We start from the raw sequence: 22,973 nt of genomic DNA on the forward strand, positions 1-22,973 counted from the left end.
TATCAGAGCTTGAGTGCTGAAGGGCAGTTTGGGACAGCAAAAGAGAAAAAATACAGCTGCTGATTTTTCACTCAGAAAATTCCAGCAAGCTGATTTTTCATAAACAGCAGGTTTATCTTTACCACAACAGTGCTATTTTTCAGTTTTAGGACAGCAAGATGTCATTGGGATTGAGGGTGGAGGATAGGTTGGATGGGCATACAAATTACAGCGTTTGGAAGGAGAGAATGCAGAGTATCTTTGAGGAGGCAGAAGTCTGGGATATCATGGTGCATACAGCACAGCACCCTGTTGTTGTGCCTACTGATGCTACTCAGTTGGCAGCTTATAATAAAAAGAACAACAAGGGTAAGAGGCTGATTCTAGACGGAATCAAAGACCATTGCATTCCTCATGTGAGAGGAAAGAGCAATGCCCATGAGATGTGGACAGCATTGTCCAATCTCTACCAGAGTACCAATGAGAACCGGAAGATGGTCCTGAAGGAGAAGTTGAAGAACATTAAGATGGGGAATGATAGTGCAGCTGGATATCTCACAAAGATTACCAATGTGAGAGATGAGTTGGCTGCGATTGGAGAGGCCATTCCATCCACTGAGTTGGTGCGTATTGCAGTGAATGGCCTCCCCCGTTCATGGTTGAACTTTGCTGATGGGGTTTGTGCACGTGAGACCCTTCCCACATGGGAGAGGTTTTGGGATGATTGTATTCAGACAGAGATCAGGAAAGGACAGCTTGGGGCAGCCAAGCCAGTTGAGCAGGATGAGGACGTAGCACTGGTGGCAGGAGGCAAGAAAGGCAAAGGGAAGAAGCAGGCTTCCACAAGCGGTGGTGGAGGCAAAGGCAAAGGTAAAGGTAAACAGGGCAACACACAGAAGGACTATTCCAAGGTGAAGTGTTGGAATTGTCAGAAGATGGGACACTATGCAGTTGTGTGTCCGGAGAAGAAGAAGAAGAAGGGGAAGACCCAGGATGTGGCAGCGTCAGCTGAGATTGAGGACTTTGCAGGTCGTTTTGACCGGGAGTTTGCGTTCACTACATGTGAGTCCTCTAGTGCAGGATCACCTGCCACACAGGTTCAGAGGGAGCATGCTTTTCCCTCGATTAGCGGAGCATCTACAGGTATCTGGTATGTGGACAGTGGGGCTTCACGTCACATGACAGGAGTCCGGGAGTACTTCTCAGAGCTTTCAGAGAGTGGCACTGATATTGAGGTAGTACTCGGTGATGACAGAGTTGTTAGAGCAGTCGGGGTGGGGACAGTGACATTTCAGAGGGAGTCCAAACCTCCCTTGAAGGTGTCAGAGGTTCTTTATGTGCCAGGGATGAGGAAGAACCTCATATCCGTCTCAGCTTTGGAGGACAGAGGATATGAGGTACTGTTCAGGGAAGGACAGGTGTTGATGTATCCCAGGGGCTCTCCAGCTGATTCAGCTAGAGTGATAGGTGTACGCCATGCAAAGGTGTACAAGTTTGCATTCCAGCCCCCTTTGGCATTGAGTTGTAGTACCGACAGCAGAGCTAGCAGTTCTGCGCTGTGTGAGATTTGGCACCGCAGGATGGGGCACATGTCTCATGGAGCCTTGAGGACATTGCGGGAGATCACTACAGGTGTGCCAGATTTCAGTACTGATCACCATGATACTTGCAGAGGTTGTGCGATGGGCAAGTTTGCCAAATCCCCTTTTCCCAGCAGTGACAGCAGAGCGACGGGGATACTTGATTTGATTCATTCCGATGTGAGCAGTCGGATGTCTCATGTTTCCTTGAGTGGATATGAGTACTATGTCTTATTCATTGATGATCACTCCAGGAGGACCTGGATTTATTTCTTGAAGACCAAGAGTGAGGTCTTCAAGCGGTTTCAGGAGTTTAGGGCTCTTGTGGAGACACAGACAGGTCGGAAGATCAAGTCCCTGAGGTCGGACAATGGAGGAGAGTACACCCTTGGAGAGTTTGTTGACTATTGTGCGGAGGCAGGCATTAGGAGGGAGTTCACTGTTTCTTACAACCCCCAGCAGAACGGGGTTGCGGAGAGGAAGAACAGATCCATCATAGGGGCTGCCAAAGCCATGATACATGATCAGGGGTTGCCATTGTTCTTGTGGGCAGAGGCCTGCAACACAGCTGTTTACTTGCAGAACAGGAGTCCGCATCGTGCCTTGGGGCACATGACTCCGGAGGAGGCTTTCTCTGGGAAGAAGCCTGATCTTGGTCATCTTCATATCTTTGGATGCATTACATACTCCTATATACCCAAGGAGAAGAGGACCAAACTAGAGCCCACCGCAGAGAAGGGTATCTTTGTGGGCTACAGTGAGACCTCAAAGGCCTTTCGGATTTACATTCCTGCACAGAGGAGAGTTGTTGTCAGACGGGATGTGAAGTTCGAGGAGGACAGGGCCTTTAGGAGGTCACGGGAGTTAGAGTATCTGGATCAGCCAGACCCTCAGCAGCAGTTGAGTCAGTCGCAGGGATCCAGTGGGCAGGGATTAGGAGGATCCGGAGGTACATCTATGAGGATGTCAGGTCCATCAGTGAGCAGTGGCTCGCCGAGCCAGAGGGGTGGTGCTCCGGGCAGCATGCAGAGCAGTTCACAGAGCAGTTCACTAGGGAGTCCACTGATGGACAGTTCACACGGTACCTCAGCTTCTACAGGTTCAGGTGCAGGCAGGAGGACAGCAGACAGACAGTCAGGAGTTCAGGCTACTGATGGTGATGAGGAGGAGGAGTTTCATTCTCCTATGGGAGAAGCATGCTCAGGGAAGAGGAAGCCCAAGTGGCTTCAGGACACCTTGAGAGATGCCACATCTGTCGCTGAGCCGAAGAGGCCGGTCAGAGAGAGTAGACCACCTGAGAGGTTTTGTAGTTATATGGCGATGGTTACCAGCATCCTTGACTCTGAGCCTTCTAGCTATGAGGAGGCAGCTAGCCAGCAGGTCTGGAGAGAGGCCATGCAGGAGGAGTATTCTTCTATCATGAAGAATGATGTTTGGGAGGTGGTGCCGAGGCCTGAGGGCAAATCCGTGGTTACTTCCAGATGGCTTTACAAGGTAAAGCATGATGCAGATGGCAGCATTGAGAAATTCAAAGCGAGGTTTGTGGCTAGAGGGTTCTCCCAGGTAGAGGGAGTTGATTATGAGGAGACCTTCGCTCCCGTGGCTCGATATACTTCGATCCGCTCCATTATATCGATAGCAGCAGAGATGGGTTGGAAGATCCACCAGATGGATGTGAAGACCGCATTTCTCAATGGCTTCATACAGGAGGAGGTGTACATTGAGCAGCCACAAGGCTTTGAGGTGCATGGGAAGGAGTCCCATGTGTGCAGATTGAAGAAGGCCCTTTATGGCCTAAAGCAAGCTCCCAGAGCTTGGTACTCCAGGATAGATGCATACTTGCAGGGGATGGGTTTCACGAAGAGTGAGGCAGATCCGAACCTTTACTTTATTGTGATTGGTGAGGAGCCTCTCATTCTGGTGCTGTATGTGGATGACTTGATCATTACAGGTGCAGAGAGACTCATAGAGCACTGCAAGAGAGATCTTGCGGCGGAGTTTGAGATGAAGGACATCGGCTTGATGCATTACTTTTTGGGTTTGGAGGTGTGGCAGGAGGAGGGGCATTTCTTCCTAGGGCAGGGGAAGTATATTGTGGACATCCTTAGCAGATTCCACATGGAGGATTGTAGACCCATGTCGACACCGATGATCACCAACTGGAAGAAGCTTCATGCTTCGGATTCCGAGTTGGTGGATCCCACATTGTACAGGCAGCTGATTGGTTCCTTGATGTATTTGGTCAACACTAGACCAGATATCTGTTTTGCAGTCAACACGATGAGTCAGTTTATGTGTGAGCCTAGGAAGGTTCACTGGGTGGTTGCAAAACACATTTTGCGGTACTTGCAGGGGACAGTGGATTATGGTTTGGACTACAGGCAGGGAGATGGAGTGAGATTGGCAGGATACACTGATTCTGATTGGGCAGGTTGTGCTTCTGATAGGAAGAGCACTTCAGGGTGTTGTTTTGGGTTGGGTTCAGCAGTAGTGTCATGGTTCAGCCGGAAGCAGCAGTCAGTAGCACTGAGTTCAGCGGAAGCAGAGTATATGGCAGCCAGTCTAGCTAGTTGTGAGGCCATCTGGCTTCGCAAGATGTTGTTTGGCTTATTTGGTCAGCCGTTGAGACCTTCAGTGATTTACTGTGATAATCAGAGTTGCATTAAACTCACGGAGAATCCAGTATTTCATGACAGGTCAAAGCATATCGGGATCAGATATTATTTCATCAGAGACTATGTTCAGAAGGGAGCTGTGAAGCTTGAGTATATTTCCACTGATGAGCAGGTTGCAGATATTCTTACCAAAGCCTTACCACGGGGCAAGCATGTCTACTTCAGAGACAAGATGGGTGTGGTGAGGAACACCTTCCTCGGTAAGAGGGAGTGTTGAAATTTGGTACCGGAGGACATGTGGTTCCTTTAGGCTTTGATCTTTGGCCTAGGGAAAAGTGTCCAAAAGAATTTAATTTTTCTCCTAAAGTAACTTTATAATTTTTATAAAGTTAAATCTAATTTAAAAGTGACTTTAAGTGATAAAGTTACTAAGTCTAATTTTAAAGTGACTTTTATAAAGTCAATGAAAAATTAGAAAGGAAAAGTGACTTTGGAAATAAATGACTAAGTGGGTCTTTATTAAAGTGGGGTGAATTAAAAAATAGAAAGTGAGATTTAAATGAGCATTTAATCTCAGCCATTGATCTAAATCTATTTCAGCCATTGGATTTAGGGATCACCCAAAAGTCACTTAGGGTTGGGTTAAGGGAGGAAAAGGAGGAAAAGATCATTCATTCTTTCATGAGCAGATTGAAAGAAGGAGAGCAAGAGAGCAAGGGAGATTTCTGGGCGGTGTAACAGCAAAGCTGAAAGCGGAGTTACAGCAAAGCTGAACGCAGAGTTACAGCAAAGCTGCACGCAGAGTTACAGCAAAGCTGAACGCAGAGTAACAGCAAAGCTGCACGCAGAGTTACAGCAAAGCTGAACGCAGAGTAACAGCAAAGCTGCACGCAGAGTTACAGCAAAGCTGAACGCAGAGTAACAGCAACGCTGCACGCAGAGTAACAGCAAAGCTGCAAGCGGTGTCACAGCAAAGTTGAAAGCGGAGTAACAGCAACAGCAACGGTGTAACAGCAACGGTGTTTCAGCAAGGCTGAGATAAGTTGTAAAAGTCTGTTTGTTGATTTTTTGCTGAACATTTCTCCTACTGTAAAAAAATGCATTTTCCAGAAATAAAGAAGAGCTCTCAAACTGGTTTTCCCCAAGAGTTGTAGGGGGTTTTTCCAGGGTCAAGTTGACCAAAAATCTCTGTGTTTAAATGTGTTTTAATGGCTGTTTATTACTGCTGATTTTTATTTCTGCAATTTCCAGCATTCTGTAAAATTTCCAGAATTTGTGTTTTCAGCAATATTTATTTTTTCCAGCTTGTTGAATGTATGGTTATGGGAAAGGGCATTTAACTATATGGGAGAAATAAGGTGAAACTGAAAACCGGGGTGGGAAACAGAAAATTTTACAAACATCACCCCAGAACAAATAGACAAAGAACACCCCTGGGCATACTTCGATGGTGTTGCACAAGCTCAGGGTTGTGGTGGAGGCTTAATCCTTCATCTTTCATATTCACATTTCTTTCATATCTGCATGGGATTGGGAGCGGGCACAAATAATTTCACAGAGTTGATTACTCTCCGACACCTCCTATACTTCACAATACAATAACAGTGCAGACACCTTCAAATATTTGGAGATTCCAAAATAGTTATAAATTGGTTCAACAATTCTACAACATGCCATGCATATACACTCAAAACTATTTTGGATGATATTATTTTTCTCAAAACACATTTTAATCATATCTCATGCACTCATATTTACAGGGAGAGCAATTAGGGCGCGGACAAGCTATCGAAAGAGGCAACGCATCGTCCTCAAAGAGAATGGATGATTACAGAGCACACACCAGAGCGGACCTACCGCTTTTTCCACAAACCATATATGGACCAGGCACTTCAGAGCGCTGACTTTTGGCAACAGAACAGCAATCACAAATGGTGAATTTTTTAATATGTAATTAATATGTACATGAACAGCAGCCATCAGTACACCCAAGACGGTAATTTTTGTTGAAATTTATAGTTTTTGTTTCTTACAAACACCTTACAGCTAACTATGGTCATGGTACTTGCATATGCCTATGGCATTTACAGCATGTAATTTTCACAAAATAATGGAAATTACGATATTTTCTTCCCGGGAAAAAAACACTTAATAGCATCCCTTAAACAAATCATTTCATTAACAATAAAAAAACACATAATTATAAATTATGAAGACGTCCAGATAAACAACTCCAGAGCTAGGTTGCTTTCCCTGAGACAAGTTACAAGCCTATGTGTACAAATTCAACCTCAATGAAACCTAAAATTATATAATGGTTACAGTAAGACCAATATGATCAAAATATGAATAAGAGTGGGTGTATAGATACCCAACTCGATATAAGTTCAATCCTCGCCACAAACAAATATTACACATTTTCACCGTTCCCACTCTATGTCTCCTCCCCCCTAGCCCTGCCAATCTCATAATGGGACCACGAAGACAAAGCATTACATCACAAGAATTGCATTCCCCTTTAACACTAAAAATGGACCATATATTTAAACTAATATAGAGAATATAAATAAATAAAACAACATTACATATTCTACCCCCTAAATGCCATATCTCCCACACTAGTACAATTCCATATAAATAACCAAAAACCCATAGATCTAACCAAGAATTCACCCTTTTTTTGAGGTATGTGATGCAGTGCATGGAGAGAAAAATCAATCCAACACCCAAAACATGGTGGACATCTCCAAACTTGATGGGGTTGATGATGACATCATTGCATCTCGACACTAGCAATCCACTATACTGAGTGCAAAACCAAATATGCATTGTAAGAAGAGTCCATCGTGTTCGAAAATAGTGCAAAGAAGAAGAATTCACAAAGTCTCTGGTGTCTCACCTTTCATTGCATAAGAAGGCAAGAAGAGAGCATTAATGTTGAGGATGGTAAACCTTGGAAATAGTGTGTTAGCCTTGAAAGAAGATTTGAAACCCAAGGAAAACCCTAGAAAATATGTGTTTGCCTTAAAATAGTATTTAAACACTTCAGAAAAAGAAATCCAAAAACCTTGGGTCCATAATGGTAAAGAAGCCTCAAGCAATGATATTAGCAAAAAATCTTTAGATCGGCAGCTGAATTAGATAATGAGATTCATACTTGCTTTGAAACTATGTTGATATTAACAAGAAATAGCAAGAGAATCAAATGAAATCAACACAAACACAATTTATGCAATAAAGAGAAACAAACCAACACTAAACAGCCAAACAATGGCAGAGAAAATGACAAAGTAAGGCGCAGCCCTAGAGAGGGAGTAAACCCAAGAACAAGTGTGATAGAGAGAAATAAAACCAAATGTAGATGAGAACCCCACTTGATAGGTGCCCTTGGGAAAATCACTTTATTAAGAATGAAGAAGAATCACATCATTATAAATTACAAACGAGAGTTGGGTGTATAACAACTCATGCACAAGGTCAGTAGTGCCCAAAAGTGAAGCTCACACCATCTTCCACAAGGCTTTGATATTTGTGTGTGTATCAAGCTAGTGAAACTAGCCACAATCATTAACACAACACGACACAATTTCCCATCTTTTGAAGTTTCAAGCATGTCTGCATGCCATCTAACAATATACACTTTTAAATGCACAAAATCAACATAGGCAATTACAATAAAGCGCCTATATAGTTTTTAACTGGGATTGCAGGATAAAGCAAGGCAGCAGCTTTCTGAGGCGATTCTAAGTGATTAAGAAATGAGTTGTTTACAACTTTCTCAGGGAGCACTAGCTCAGGTCATCCATCATCCAAACAGGGATCTCATGTACAGAATTATGTGACTTGATTAATTATCAGATCTTATAAACATGGTTAAGGAAAATGCACGTGGTGGTCTTGTAAAGAATCAGATTAATATCATACCTATATATATTCCAATAAGTATATCAAATCAAGTAAAAATGTGAACCAGAATTTATCCTAGACTATAGTTATACAAAAAGGCTTTCCAGGGCTAATAAGCTTATTTAGAGGTGCAACAATCTCGGAAATATTACAATGTCAACCTTGCAACTGAATCCAGTAACATAAGCCGTTGCCATTACCTCTCCCAGCCTCTGAACAATACTTACAGTAATAGAATGTTGCCAAGTAATAGAAGCTTATTGATGGATGTATAGTTTCTATGACCACCAGAAACTGAATCAAATAATGAATACTGGGCAGGCAGCCAAAAAAGTGGATATAAGACTGCCACAAGAAACAAATTAATCAATTAGGTTGACGAAGAAATAAAATAGCACACTTCTGCTACACCTTGTCCAACCCTCTTCCTCAGTGCCGTAAACATATTTCTACAAGGACACTTTTGTCTTTGGTAATCAAAACTTCAATCACGTCACATTTTTTTCTGAACACTTTCCGACATCCTTAAGTGAATCAAGTAAGGTTGGGAGGTAACCTTCAATCCATTTATCTTGATGATATGATCCTTTGCTCATGTGAGGTAACTCATTGAAGTTCCAACTTTCAACACACATGAATCAATTTAATCATCCATACCCAACCTTTTTATCTTTTAATAAGATTTTGCTGATTCATTTCACCAAAGTGTAACATGGACTACTCATGCCTCGTCCTGCACCATTACAGGACAATCACTGATTACATCAAATGTAAGCATCTTAAGTATGACTACACTAATTTTTACTATTAGATAAAAAAGATTCTGTAATATTATATATGTCATACAGAATCCGCCTTCTGTGCAAGTACTCAAACATCTCATGATGCATATTATGATTATAAACGCTGTGAAGAATCAAATGTGAAACTTACATGAGAAACAACTTTGGCAGAGTCCAGTTCCCATGGAATCATTCCGATATGAACAAATACAGGAACAATCCACACCAGCCGCCTCTCTTTTGACAAGGCGTTTCCCACGGTTAATCATCAAATTTACTAGAGGAAGCTTGGAAGCAACCTGGCGCCAAATTGCATTGACTGCTCCATCTGGATCCTCGTACTCGAAATATCTTTTGACCTGAAAGACAGATTGGAGCTCTCAGTTCTAACTTCTGGAATCAAACAGAAAAACTCAGAGATATGTGCACAATGAACGATATTAGCAATATTATTACGTGAAGGAGATAACCTCATTGGTCACTTCAAAATTAAAATTAAGCTTGAAAAGCCACAAATATTGGGCAAAACATAAAAGACTTGTAAAATTCTAGTGTGCATAAACACATCATGTAGAACTCTCTAACTATATTGCCTTTGTCTGTGCTATGTTATGCAAAATCATGTTTTATCTCCATTGAAAGATGCTTTGTGATGTGTCCAAGACTCCAAGTATGCAATATAATATATTATGTGCATAGACTTCCATATTCAAAATGTTTGTTTTCTTCAGACTGCTAACAAACACAACTGACCAGAATAATTCATCGGAATTTACCACATCTAGAGTTTGTTTGGTCCATAATATATCAATCATAAGTGTGCTACATTCCTAGCATGATCAATGTCATCAATGCCAACAGAATAATTTTCTGCATTTTGAATTGCATATACTCGTATTGCAGAGGTAATGTCAAAATATGTTGAATACACGTTCGACATGGACCAAAACAAAAATGTTTCTCCAAGTTAGTTTCATTGGAAGTGAATCTTATTAAAATGTGTTAATAAGAAAGGTTAAATGGGTTGGTAAAGAACGTAGTTGTTAAGGTGGAGGAACAAAATCAGTACACTTCAGTATTTAAGTCCTAACTTGGTCTCTATCATCATCCTATTTATTTTATTCCTTGGTAATATATCTTCTTGAGAATTAGAAAGGTCAACAAGAGAATCAATCAAACCAAATCTCACCCATATTCTGAAATAGCCTCCTCACTAGTGTGCTAGGGAGATACAGGTCTAGTGCAAAAGGGAGAGAGAGCAAAAAGCCTAGCACACGTGTGCTGAAAATATAAATGCGCAAGTGCACCCAAGAGAAAATGCCAATCACAAGGGAGAAAGTGCCAAATATAAGAACCCTTAGGCTTATCACACTATGCATGAGAGATCAGGAAGATCACAAGATGAAATAATAGAAATGAGAACTTAAGTTGTGTATCTATACACAACTCTAGTGAGGCATCCTCCCAGGAGGAATTATGGGTACACACCCCAGGAGGGTTAATGAACCTACATATCAAGTTTGACTAGATTGGCCTTATCCACAAACCTAGTGTGAAATTTCAAAATCACCTCTTAAAGAAAATTCAGAAATTTCACCTCAAACTTGAGGCTCCACATATCTATTTCCCGTGAACTTTCAGACTTGGGTCTCATAATGAAATATAGGTTACAACAGTATATATTTCACTTTTGTCCAACCAAATACACAAGGCAACGCGAAACAATAAACACCAAACAATCGTACTTGAAGAAAAATATGTTTATAGCACATATGTGATATCCCCTATTTTATAAAAATCATCAAGTGTAGCACAATTTTGCAATTTTGGCATTAGATGTGAATTTTGGTAATTTTGGTGACTTTGGAAAAGTGGGTGGAGTAGGCCCCACGAAATTTTGGAGGCAAAAGGAGGCAATGCGCACTTTGAGAGAGAAACATCAAATCCTTAGTGGAGTGTGGAGGCCGCCAAGGAAGACCATTCGAACCACCATGGGAGAAAGGTCGAATTAGTAGATTGTGTGGGCCACCAAGGGAGGCTAAGGGAGCTGGAATACTTGAGGCAAAAAGGACGCAATTTTGGGCATCATTGTGACTTAAAATTTTCAGAAAATTATCTCTCTTGGAGCTGTTCAGCGCAGGATGAGAAGTGTTGTTGAGCACAGGAATTTCAAGCGAAATTCCAACCCCATCTTCAGAGAACTCTGAGTGTCTCCCTAGTGGAAATTTGAAAGTCCATTTCCAGGCTTCTACAGAGTCACAATTGCAGCATTGTTTCAGTTTTGAGCACTACCTGCGCCCAGAGGTAATTGGTGTGGCATACTTGGGACCAGCTACTGTGGGTTTGGAGAACCAGCTATTTGCAGGGGAGTTTCTCTATTTTGTGCCGGAATTTTGGTGGTAATTTGCAGAGCTGGAGTGAGGCCAATACTGACGGCCAAATTCATCTTCTTGTGGCAGTGCGCAGAGGGTTCTGCACAGACTGTGCAGGGGTAGGTAAAGAGGAGATTTGAAGGGTCAAGGGCAGAGAAAGTTTGGGTTTCAGGTGTCAATTCCTCAGTTGGCATGGAAAACTTTGTGGTGGTGAATTTGGGAGTATTTTTTGAGAAGAATTTTCCAGCAGTGCGTGTAGCCAGCCAGAGAGCCACTCGCACCACTTCGAGGGTTTTCCCCCCTGGATTCATCCCAAACCCTTCCTGAGTTTTTTTGTGTATTTGGACGAGAGGCTATAGCTGAAGTTTCAAAATTTTATGAGCAGTATACAGGGCAGAATCTTCATTTCTAGTGGGCAGCCAGCAGCTGAATTTGTGGGCAGTGCGCATTTCCAACTTTAGGCCATTCCGCATCTAGGTCAGAAATATTACACCTGGGTTTTGCATAGCAAGCCCAAATTCCATTGTTCTTACCCATCTATGTACCCAAAATTCCATTATTAATAAAATGGCTCAATTGTTCTGTTTATTTTCATTGGTGTTCTGAACAGTGTGCTTGGTTTTTGAATTTACATTGTTGTTTCTAGTTCATTGTTCTGTTATTTAATGTTAATTTCCTAGGAATATTACACCATAGGGCATGTTGTCGCACAGAATGTCTAGGCACCACAACAACGGCTTAGATCGGGGGTTGTCACCCTAATCCCCAATCTCTCTATTTGAGTTGTCTCCCAATAGCAAACTAAGGGGGGTAGACCCTATGGAAATGGAATGAAGGAAGATTAGTTGGGAACCAACCAATCTGGGAGACAGAGTTAAGCAAACAATACTTGTTTAGATTGCGCAAGATTTTGAAGGATTCAATTTGATTTGAGCAAAATGATACCAGTACCTTGTGGAGTCAGCTATCTTGCGAACAAAATGAAGACGAAGTAAAGGATGGAAAATTATTGCTAAATGATTCGACTATCTTATATGCAAATGAAAAATTTAAAACTATGTGAAATGTAGGGACTTGGTCAATTTTAGTTAAATGACTATTCTAAGTTTGATCCCTTAATGTTTCTATCGACCAAGCTTATGCTTGGAAGTAAAAGTTTAATGTTTATGTACTAGCTTAGTATGCAAATGCAAAGTGAAATGATGTGATGGCAAAAGGAGGGCCTAAAATATGAGTTATTTCTTAAATATGTCGTGCATGTTTTTTAACATGAGGCTCAGAGAAATGATCTTAATGTGAAAACAAATACTTATACCAGCAATGTAAAATATGAAGTTTGTACAAGTAATTACTGAAAACACAATAGGAAACCAATGTAAAATATGAAGTTTGTACAAGTAATTACTGAAAACACAATAGGAAACCAATGTAAAATATGAAGTTTGTACAAGTAATTACTGAAAACACAATAGGAAACCAATGTAAAATGCTGGAAATAAAACACTTAATATTCAAAAATCCATTTGTATGAGGTACTCAAATCAGAGATCATTACATGCATAAGTAAAACTAAATAAGTCCTACTTCCCTGAGCATGTAAAAACAAATGTACTTCAGGAATTAAATTAAGTGTTTAATCTCAGATCACAACAATTAGGTGCAAAGTCTGAAATATCAGTTCTAGTAATCTGCTCTTAAAACAAATGACAATGCGAGCAATTTATTTTAAACTAGTGGTCCTACTCCCATGCAAGATTCAGATTTTTTATGTGTAACAGCAAAAACTTCACATGACAAACTGATAACTAACAATTCAAAAAAATTCAGAGTTTAACTATTTTCAATCTAGTGATGCATTTGATCTTAAAACTCAGAAATAAATTACTGAAAAATAGTGAAATAATATTCAGAAATTTGTCAATTAGCATGCAAAAGTTTCCGAAAATAATTCTATTTCTGAAATGTACTAGTAAAAGATGCAAACTAAATTTGATGCTAAACTTCGGCTAATTGAAACTCTAGGGCAATATTAGTCTTGCTTTCAATTAGATAAAAGAAATGGGGTAAGAGTTTAGAAGATGTGCACCAATCAGCCCTTTGGGGCTTGAAGATACTTGGAGATAAGCTGCCCAAGTCACTGAAAATCTTCAAATCCAAATGCCAACTCAGAAAATTTTTGACAAAATTTCTGTTAAAATTTTGTTAAACTTTTTAATGAAAATTTTAGTGAAAATTTATGGTGAGAGAGGGTGAAAGAAGAGAGGTTGAGAGGGGAATGCCTTGAGGCCGAGAGGTGGAGATGAGGGAGGCTAAGAAGGAGGGGCAGGCCAAGAAAGGGAGGTCGAGAGGGTGATGAGGGGGGGCGAGAAAGGGAAGGTGAGGATGCCGTGAGGGAGAGGGTGTCGTAAGGAGGGCGTCAAGAAGGAAGGTGAGGATGTCGTGAGGGAGAGGGAGAACAGAGGAGGTAAGGGAGGAAGAGAACTGGAGGGATAAAGGAGGTTGAGAGGAAAGAGAGGGAGGTCGAGAAGGAGAAAAGGGAAGGCCGAGAAGCAGGAGGGAGGCCGAGAAAGGGAAGCCGTAAGCCAGGCCGAAAAGGAAAGACGAGGCTGAGAGCTGGAGAGGGCCAACACAGGGCCTCTAGGCCCAAAAAAAAATTAGTTTCCCCATGATCTTTCGCAAAATTTGCAGCACCTGGTTTGAAATATTACGAGTTTCCCTTCTGAAAATTTTTCTTTGACCTGCAAATAAAATGGAGATCAAATCTTGCCCTCAAGAGCCTAGATTTGTCTCCAAAATCCACAAAAATCATCGGCAATCTTCAGATCTGTTCCTGCACAAACAAAAGATAGAAAACCCCAAAACATGTATATACAAAAATATGAAATACCCAAAACCCCAATGAATTAAAAAAATTGAAATTTACAAATCTACAATAATATTCTACAGATCTAGCAAATCTGCAAATCAAAGCCCTCTATTAGCCAGATCTAAACAATTTTGCACGGATTTATAAATAAATTGGAAATTTGAAAGAGGCACAAGCCCAAGAAAAACCCTGCAAATAAAATATTTTGTAAGATGACTTCAGAATTTAAAAACAGTAGGTCCTTTAGATTCTGTAATCCGAGAGTCAGTTGTTCTAGCTGAGGATTTCCCCAAATGCGTAAATCCTAAATAATAACTTTTGCACACTTAGAATTGATTATTAGATTAATAGAGATTCAAAATAATCATAAAATCATCAAGAAATAGAGATACCTGCTAATTCTATCAAATCAAAATGAAATTTTAAAAAACCCAGAAATATGTGCAAGATACTTGTGCACAAATCAATCCTCAAAGGCTATTATCCAGCAAATACAAATAAAAGCAGCAAAGTATTGAGAGCAATATTACCACATAAATCTAAAAGAGGAACATCACGGTCTGAAACCCCAAAGTCTTTGCGTTTTATTAACCAGAAAAAAGTTAAAAGAGTTTTTTCAGAGCAAGTACACAATTCAATAATTGGATCCAAATAATGGAGAGAGACCTCTAATTTATAGATAAATTCTCCAACAGCGAAATGGTTTGATCCTTATCAAAGTAATCTCAACCGTTGATGAAGATCAAATGATATTTTAATCATCACCGTTGAAAATAAGTTATTTTTTGAGGAAATTCGAATTTCACTTTTAATTAACTCAAAAATGATTATTTTGAGTTAACTGCCTCAAAAAATTGACTTTCACTTAATTACTAAGGCCCAAGGGTCCAAAATATCTTGAAATTTTCAATATTCCCTTTGCCGAAGACCTCCAAGAATTAAAAACTTTAAAACCCACGAATTTTAAATGTACGAGAATTTAATTTTTCCTAGGACCTAAATTAATTAGTTTTCTGGCTTTAGCATTTTAATTTATTTTAGCCAGAAAATTTAATTAATTGACTCGTGATGGGATTATTAATTTTTCCAACCCTCTTAATATTTAGCCATGGTGTCTAATTATGAGGGACCATGCACTAAATATTTTTTACATCAAGATTTTACAATTTAATACATGAAGGGGGAACACCCGTTCGCTATAAACCCTCAACATTTACCCATTTTTATGACACAAAATAGGATCTAGTAGTCTAAGTGACTTGTAATAAAATAATCTAACCAAATAGCTAGAATTATTCCCAAATCACTTTTACAAAGACTCTATAAATAACACTAGGACCTAAGTAACCGGATTCGTCCAAATGGCCTGGCGAACCGGAATCCGGCGTGTCGGATACGATTCGGCCAAAAAACGTGTCCCAAAATAGGATTCGTCGAATCCTATCAGGATTCTTCGAATCCCAAACGTGTCCCGAATTTTGCCAGCGTGTCCCGATTTTTGCCTGCGTGTCCCGATTTCCAGGATTCGTTTCGCCGAAAAGGGACTCCCGCGGGTTAAAAAAGGCCGCATTTCCTCATTTCAGTCACGTTGTTTATCATTTGGCTTGCATTGTTTGAGCTGTTTGCAAGTGGAGAAGGGTTTGGAGCAAGGAGCTAAGCCTTTGATTAATAATGCGGGATACTGTTTGTAATGAGTTACCATACACATGAACTGATACATAAATAAACTAGACCTATCAGCTAAACATTGTTTGGATGCCATCATCTTGTCTAGAGTAAAAGCTCCGGTATATTATGTGCATCAATCTTTTTATGCATAAACAAAATGAGATGGATACTAGCAATTAATCACCTGGTTTGGGTTTGTTTCTCATCCAAACATTTCTAGATATTGTGCACTTTGTGTTCGTTAATGTTTCCAGTCACATTGGAATTCTGTTGGGCTTGCTTTTTGTCTTTTGAATTTTTGTCAGGGCATTGTTAATTCACATTAAGAGCTAGTTTGCATTGCTAGACAGTAAAGATTAATGGAAGTATATCTTCAGTTTGGGCTGCCCTTTATCCAAACAATTCTATTTTGTGCATTGTGTGTTGAATCATTGATTAATGTTTCCAATCAAACTGGAATTCAGTGAGGCTCACCTTCTGTATTTTGAAGATTTTTGGGGCAGGGCATTGTTAATAGATTAAGGGCCACTTTGCACTACCAGCTAGTGGAGACTAATTGAAGGATAGAATGTTTGGCAAGGAGATTCACTAGGTTGTAGTTGTAAGTTGTCTTTCATTTATGAATTATGAATCATGATTTATGTGACCACTGACATGTATTTGAATTTTGTATGTACTATGCATGCTATAGATGAAGATCTATGTTTGAAATCAATAAATTTGTATCATTAATTAAAATTTGTGTAAGAAATATCTAATTTTTAATATATATATATATTTAATAAAATAATATATAACGAATCCCACGTGTCATGTTCGGGGGGTCAACGTGTCCAAATCCGATACTACGAATCCTGAATCCTGAATCCCCGTGTCAGGTGACTTAGACTAAGACTCATCTAAGATGATGATAACAAGATCCACCCTAGCTTTTGGGGTGAGGGTCGAGGGAAAAACTATGCCGATCATCCGTGTTTAGAAACACACATGAATCAGTGAGACGAAAAACCTTCTATGATAGAAATCATCATCAGAAAAATAAATTTACCTAGGTTGTTACATACATTTGTCTTACTAGGATCATTTACTTTACAAAATGCAGAAAGGGTTTACAAAACTCCAATGTACATATAGCTAATAATGATGAATTTGTGGATCATCTGAGTGCTCAGACATGATGGAAATCCTTGAGCGAAAAAATGTACAGCTATAGGGTAGTTGACATGGAGTGGTCAACAGGGCACAAATTCTAATATATGTAAGATCTGAAAATAACTTGATTACAACAGATTTATTATATCCATAAACCTACCCACATAGCTTCCATAAGTTTGTCATATCACTCATCAAAATCAGCTAGCTCTTCATAATAAATCAGCATACCAAATAGTGCTAAGAACTATTCATTTTCCATATGAATATAAACTAGAAATCAGATCTGCAAGTACACAAAGTTTTCACTGCAACACATACTTCATATATACATGAAAATGAAGTTACAACATACAAGTACATACCATTAGCTTATCACAAGCTAGTACAAGATAGTCTTCAAGCTTATCATAAGTTAGGACTCTCCAATGGTCACCACACCCTAGCCAACGCATCCAGCGGAAAAGGCTCCACAAGAAGGTAGAATCAACACCAGGAGATCCACCATCAATCTTTCACCAAGTTGACCTCACACAATCTCTCCAAGAAAAGTGCTCAAGTCTCTTCTACAATTTATTTGTCACAAACCCTAGGTCCTTCTCACACGATGTCTCAAACCCCAACACTTGAAATCTTCTTTAGCAATCGCCTCATACAAACCCTAACACCTTCCTCCCTTGCATAAGACTCTCAAGACAAGTTCATCTCAAGATATAAATGAACTAATGGATTGTCACATCTTTAAGCCAAGATGAGGTGAATAATGAATGAAAACAAAGACCCTCTCCTCCCTTTATATAGATTATGTGAGGAAGGCCCACAATAGTAAAGTGGACAAATTCTGCCAACAACTATCTCAACTGACCCAACTAATCAATAGTCAAGTCCACAATTGAAGCACTCCAACTCTAAGGTGACACACAACAAGCTCCAAGATAAACACATCCATCAAGCAAAGGTACCAAGGTGAGTGCTCCATAAGACCAAGATCCAGTGCAATCCTCCAAAGGTATCCAATGCACCAACCACTACCTACTAAGACTTGTGCTCCTCTTAGTCCATCACACCTCCATGAATGATAATCAACCAAAGTGTCCTCGAGTTGAACACAAGTCTCTATGTAAGCAACCAAGTGGTCCCATGCTATCAAAGGAAAAAGTCCCTCCTAAATGCCCTAATGCTCCAACTCCATATAGGTTCTCCTCCTAAGCAAGCTACTAAGCCCTCCATGTGCATCTCATGGAGAACGTCACCATGGAACATAGGATATCAACCTCTTGATGACGTGTGCAGATAAGCATCAAGTCAAAGTTTGGTAATCCGTGAGTAAGCTATCTATAATGTGTATGTCCACTAAGATACAACCAAGGGTAGGCATCACACCATGAACTCCACATCACATGAAGAAACCCAAAGCATGTTGTAAACACTTTTGGAGTAACCTCAAAAGCTAACACTGAGTATACAACAAATGAAATAAAATATGGCATTAGCATTCATTCAAGCACATAAGGATACATATGAATGGGTCATGGCCAATAATTCCAACACCCCTACTTGACCTGAATATGGGGAGCATGAAGAGAAGTCATTACATTACAAGATTAAAAAAAAAAATCTCTCTCTCCTTAATGCAAAAGAGAGAGACATATCCACCAGCACCCCCCACCCTCCCTCCTTGGCCCCAAAATCAGTATCACTCCTTCGTAAAGCCATCATGATCATCAATGACAAAAACTCAACTCCAAAGGGATTAGGGTGGGACATGTAATTCAACAAGGACAACAAAAAACTAAGCAATGGCTCATGGTGAAGAAGATTCCCTCTAATAGTGCTTGAATGGACCAACAAGAAACTTAGTTGGGTCAAATTCATCCTAAAAACAATCAACAATTTGAGTAAGAAGGACTCGAGATGGAAGAGATTCTTGTTGATAACATGTTGATGGATTAGCAAGAAACTCTATTGCATCAATAGAGTGGAGATAACCCCGAGGGTTAGCTCAATTGGTCGAGTTCCCGTCGCTAAAGCACTTCGCTGATGGGAGGTCATGAGGTCCATTCTACTCGACGCCCTTGGGGTTAGGCTCTGCTAATAAGCCGACAGGATGTGATCCCTTCAGGGGGATCTGCCTGGATATTTACTCAAAAAAAATCAATAGAGTGGAGATAACCTACTAAGGTATAGGTCTTGACCTATTCAAAGGAAAAGTAACAAGTGCAGGAAAATAATGCAAGGTCTCTCCATCTTCATTACTAAATAACGAAGTCAAATTATCAAGAGCATCCAAAATAGGTTGGAAGTCATATGCAGCATAAGCATTGGAAGAGCCACTGACAAGAGAATTTCCATTTGCGACAAGAGTAATGGATGAGATATTAAAAGAGTATCCTAAAGAAGTGAAAAGACATCTATAATAGCAAGACTCGATTAGTCATCAACGGGGTTCTAATAAGTCAAAAGAGTTTACCCAAACACTATAGAAGAAGTACTTGAGAGAGAGGATTAATGTCATACTATGACAGAAAAGGGTCCATTAAAACACACTAGAAATCGTCTAGAAGAGAACCTATTTGATGAGAGGACCTAGTTGATTAGAGGAAGCTCCATTTAAAGAATCTACTGAAAGAAGTAATGGGAGAGATATTAACATACCATAAGCAAAACCTTGTCAAACACAACCTCTATATTCAACCATCCAATGAGTGGTAGGATCATTAAGGTAGTATCCCTAAAAAGTTTCAATGTAGCCAAACCAAAATGTAGCACAAATCTAGAGAAAATGATGTGTTATGTTTTTCATTAGGAGCACAAGCCCATGCACGAGAAAAGATTTGAAATATGAAATAGAAGCATTTTTGTGCTATCGTTTCTAATAAGGAGTCATTCCTATCACAACACAAGTAGGCATTCTATTGAAGATACGGATTGCAAAATTGCAAACAACCACCTCTCCATAGAATGAAAGTTTCATTTTCTTGGAATGAAGCATGAAGCAAGGCATCTTCATGATAGCCTTATTCCATGATTCCTTAACTCCAATTTGTTGCAGAGTATAAGGAATGGTTCTTTTCCAAGAGATGCCTTGACATATTAGATATCACTAAAAATCATTGCTAATATATTCAACTCTATCATCAATGTTGAGACACTTGATCTTCCTATTGCTTCAATTTTCCACAAAAGATTTGAATTACTGAAACATTCCCAACACCTCATCCCTAGACTTAATAGTGTACACAAAAAGAAAGAAAGAAAAATCATTGATGATAACAAGGAAGTACATGGCTCCCCCAATAAAAGATGTCACCATAAGCCCATAAACATCACCATGAATTAGTGCAAGAGATTGAGAAACACGCCTCGCTTTGTCCTTAAGAAAGGAGTTCTACTAATGTTTCCCCTTTACACACCCTTCACAAACACCACTAGGTGTTCCAATTTGTAAAACATGATAACACATAAATAGTTAACTCATATGTCGCAAAGATCCATAATTGATGTGATTAAGGCATTGATGTGATAACATGTTGATGCCATCAACACTGGCTACCATAGCAACAAATGTGTTCCTCTTTGTAGGGAGGAATCTTCACCAACTTGTACAAATGATTAGGTACATCACAATATCCAAAGGCAACCATCATGAAACCATCATTCATGTTCTTTACAATCCGAATTCGACCAAAATTTCACCTTTTTATTGGTATGTGTAATGTGGCAAATATAAATAAGATTTGGTCCAACACTTGGAATATGAAGGAACATCTCCAAACTCACTTGCATCTCCGATGACATCACCCAGACTTGAAACTTGTTGAATTATCACCAATAACCACTTTCTCTCCATCATGTTGTTATTTATAATTAGAGATAATGTGTTCATGTTTAGTCATATGTCAACTAGTTTGAAAATCGGTGATCCATTCTTATTGAGAAGGATGATGACCAAAGTGTAGTGTACTACCAAATGTACACTATGAAAAGATACAACATTCTCATCAAAATGTTATCTAGTGCCTACCATAGATATTGCAAGCTTTTCAATTTTCTAAAGCCAAGTGAGGCAAGACTTGAAAAAGCCCTCCTTATGACAGTAGCAACATATAAGTCTTTTCCCCTTGAAGGATTTTGAGTATTCCCCTTTACCCTTATCAAACCCAAATTTAAAAAGGGTTGAGATAGCCTTTAAATTGGCTTGATCTTAAGGGGTTTCACCCATATTCCTCAAAGTAACTTGATGTGGGATGAGCATACAAAAGAAAAATAAATAAAAAATCTTCAAGAGTAGAAGTTATCGGATTCTTGGTAAATAAAGGAATATAGGAGCAAAATATTTGAATGCATTGAAAGATTAATGAAAACAACACTTAAAAGTTCTAAACATGTTTTTTATTTTCCCCCTGCTTGAATAATGTTGGACTTCAAGTTCTTAACAATGCTAAACATATTGAGTTAGTTCAATTTCAACTTCAAGTCGATTTCGCTCACTAGAATTTCACCATTCCAAAGACAATTTGAGGGTATCCTAAATTTCCTTCACACTTTTGTTATCCTCGGTATCATGAATGATATTAGGATATAAAGAATAGTGAACCAATAGGCTTTGTCCTTCAAACATGCAATATCATCACTATCATCATTTTCAATGAGAAGCAATAGCCAAGTGTGTCCATATAGACCTTTGCTTTGACATAGGATAGTCATTTGGTCCACTCAAGAATGATATTTGACCCCATTCATACAAGGAAACAACCACTTTGAATCCATTAGCTCAACAACAGCAAGATGAAGGCTCCTTCATAAATAAAGATTTCAAAATTTTGCCTTTATAGATCCAAATGATACAAAACCATAGGTGACTCTACAAATGGAGGCTCTAGCATTAAAGAAGGGTGAAAAGTGTCAAAAAAGGAACTAGAAGGTGTTGGACATTGGATAAACTAGCGCTCCTCGTGTGTTTCGCGACATGGACTAACCACCTCTTATGGATCCTTGTCTCTGGCGATGTGATCGTTGACTAACACCTACAGGTTTTGGTCTAACAGAAATCGTGATTCCTAACAAGCGGTATCAGAACATAGGTCACAAGTTCAATACACACCTAACTCACACTACGGGGGGTATTGTTGACATGGATAAACCAGCGCTACATGTGTTTCGCAACATGGACTAACTGCCTCTTGTGGATTCTTGTGTTTGGCGATGTGATCATTGCCTAACACCTACAGGTTTTGGTTTAACGAAAAACGTGATTCCCAACAAAAGGAAGGCACAGTCCTAGATTAGGTCTGCATCTTTGGAAACCCTAGCAAAAGCTAGAAGCAATTATCCATGAAAAACTCTAGTTAAATATTGTAACAAAGCGGCCACTAGACAATAGTTTTTCAATCAGTGAAAAGAACTGAGAGTAATGTCAAACACCCTCTCTAATACCATGTTGAGATTTACAAGGGTCAACAAGAGAATCAATGAGAATTGTTGGAACCAAATCTCACTTGAAATTTGAAACAACCTCATCACAAGTGCACTAGAGAAAGATAGAACTAATGCATTAGAGAGAGAATGCAAAAGCCAAGCATAAGTGCATTAAAAATAGAATTGCACAAGTTGCCCCAAGAAAAAATGACAAGCCCAATAAAAGAAAGGCCAAATATAAGTAGCCTTAAGCTTACCAACTTTGTAAGTTTGTATAGTAGATCAAGAAAATCACATCATGAGATAATACATATGAAAATTGGAATTGTGTATTATACACAAGCATCCTTCCAAGAGGTGTGATGGACCCACGTAACAAAGGCACAACCCCAAAAGAGTCAATGAGACTGCATAACAAGTTTGACTAGGTTGACCTTAACCACAAACTTAGTATACAATAAATGAAATTAAATATGGCCTTGGTCATAATTACAAGTGCATAATGATAAGCACACCAGGTGCAATCAAAATCGGCTAAAGAATCCAATGTAGTTACAACACTCGTCTCAAAATTTGGAATCAGGGATTCTGCATAGTGACCCTAATTTCTTTTTATAAATATATACTTAAAATAT

General features: G+C 39.4%; 1 protein-coding gene across 2 annotated transcripts in view; it reads right to left on the reverse strand.

Annotated features, from left to right (window-relative positions):
• Positions 1-8,066: 8,066 nt before the first annotated feature.
• Positions 8,067-22,973, reverse strand: part of ARAD1 (Exostosin family protein) — a 114,569-nt gene continuing 99,662 nt past the window's right edge. Inside the window, exons 3-5 of one of the 2 annotated variants that reach the window (XR_016246368.1) lie at positions 9,014-9,221; positions 8,637-8,813; positions 8,067-8,425 (exon numbers count right to left, since the gene is read on the reverse strand). Coding sequence is in view for 1 of the 2 variants with exons in the window: in XM_089372976.1 (XP_089229102.1) it covers positions 8,812-8,813; positions 9,014-9,221 (210 nt within the window). In the remaining variant the exon portion in view is untranslated. Of the gene's footprint in view, positions 8,814-9,013; positions 9,222-22,973 lie in introns of both variants that reach the window. The other variant, XM_089372976.1, reaches the window with a different exon arrangement.

This window comes from Pinus tabuliformis, chromosome 8 (genome assembly GCF_031772625.1).
Source record: "Pinus tabuliformis cultivar Carrire ecotype Pingquan chromosome 8, CPIR1, whole genome shotgun sequence".
Classification (NCBI taxonomy): domain Eukaryota; kingdom Viridiplantae; phylum Streptophyta; class Pinopsida; order Pinales; family Pinaceae; genus Pinus; species Pinus tabuliformis.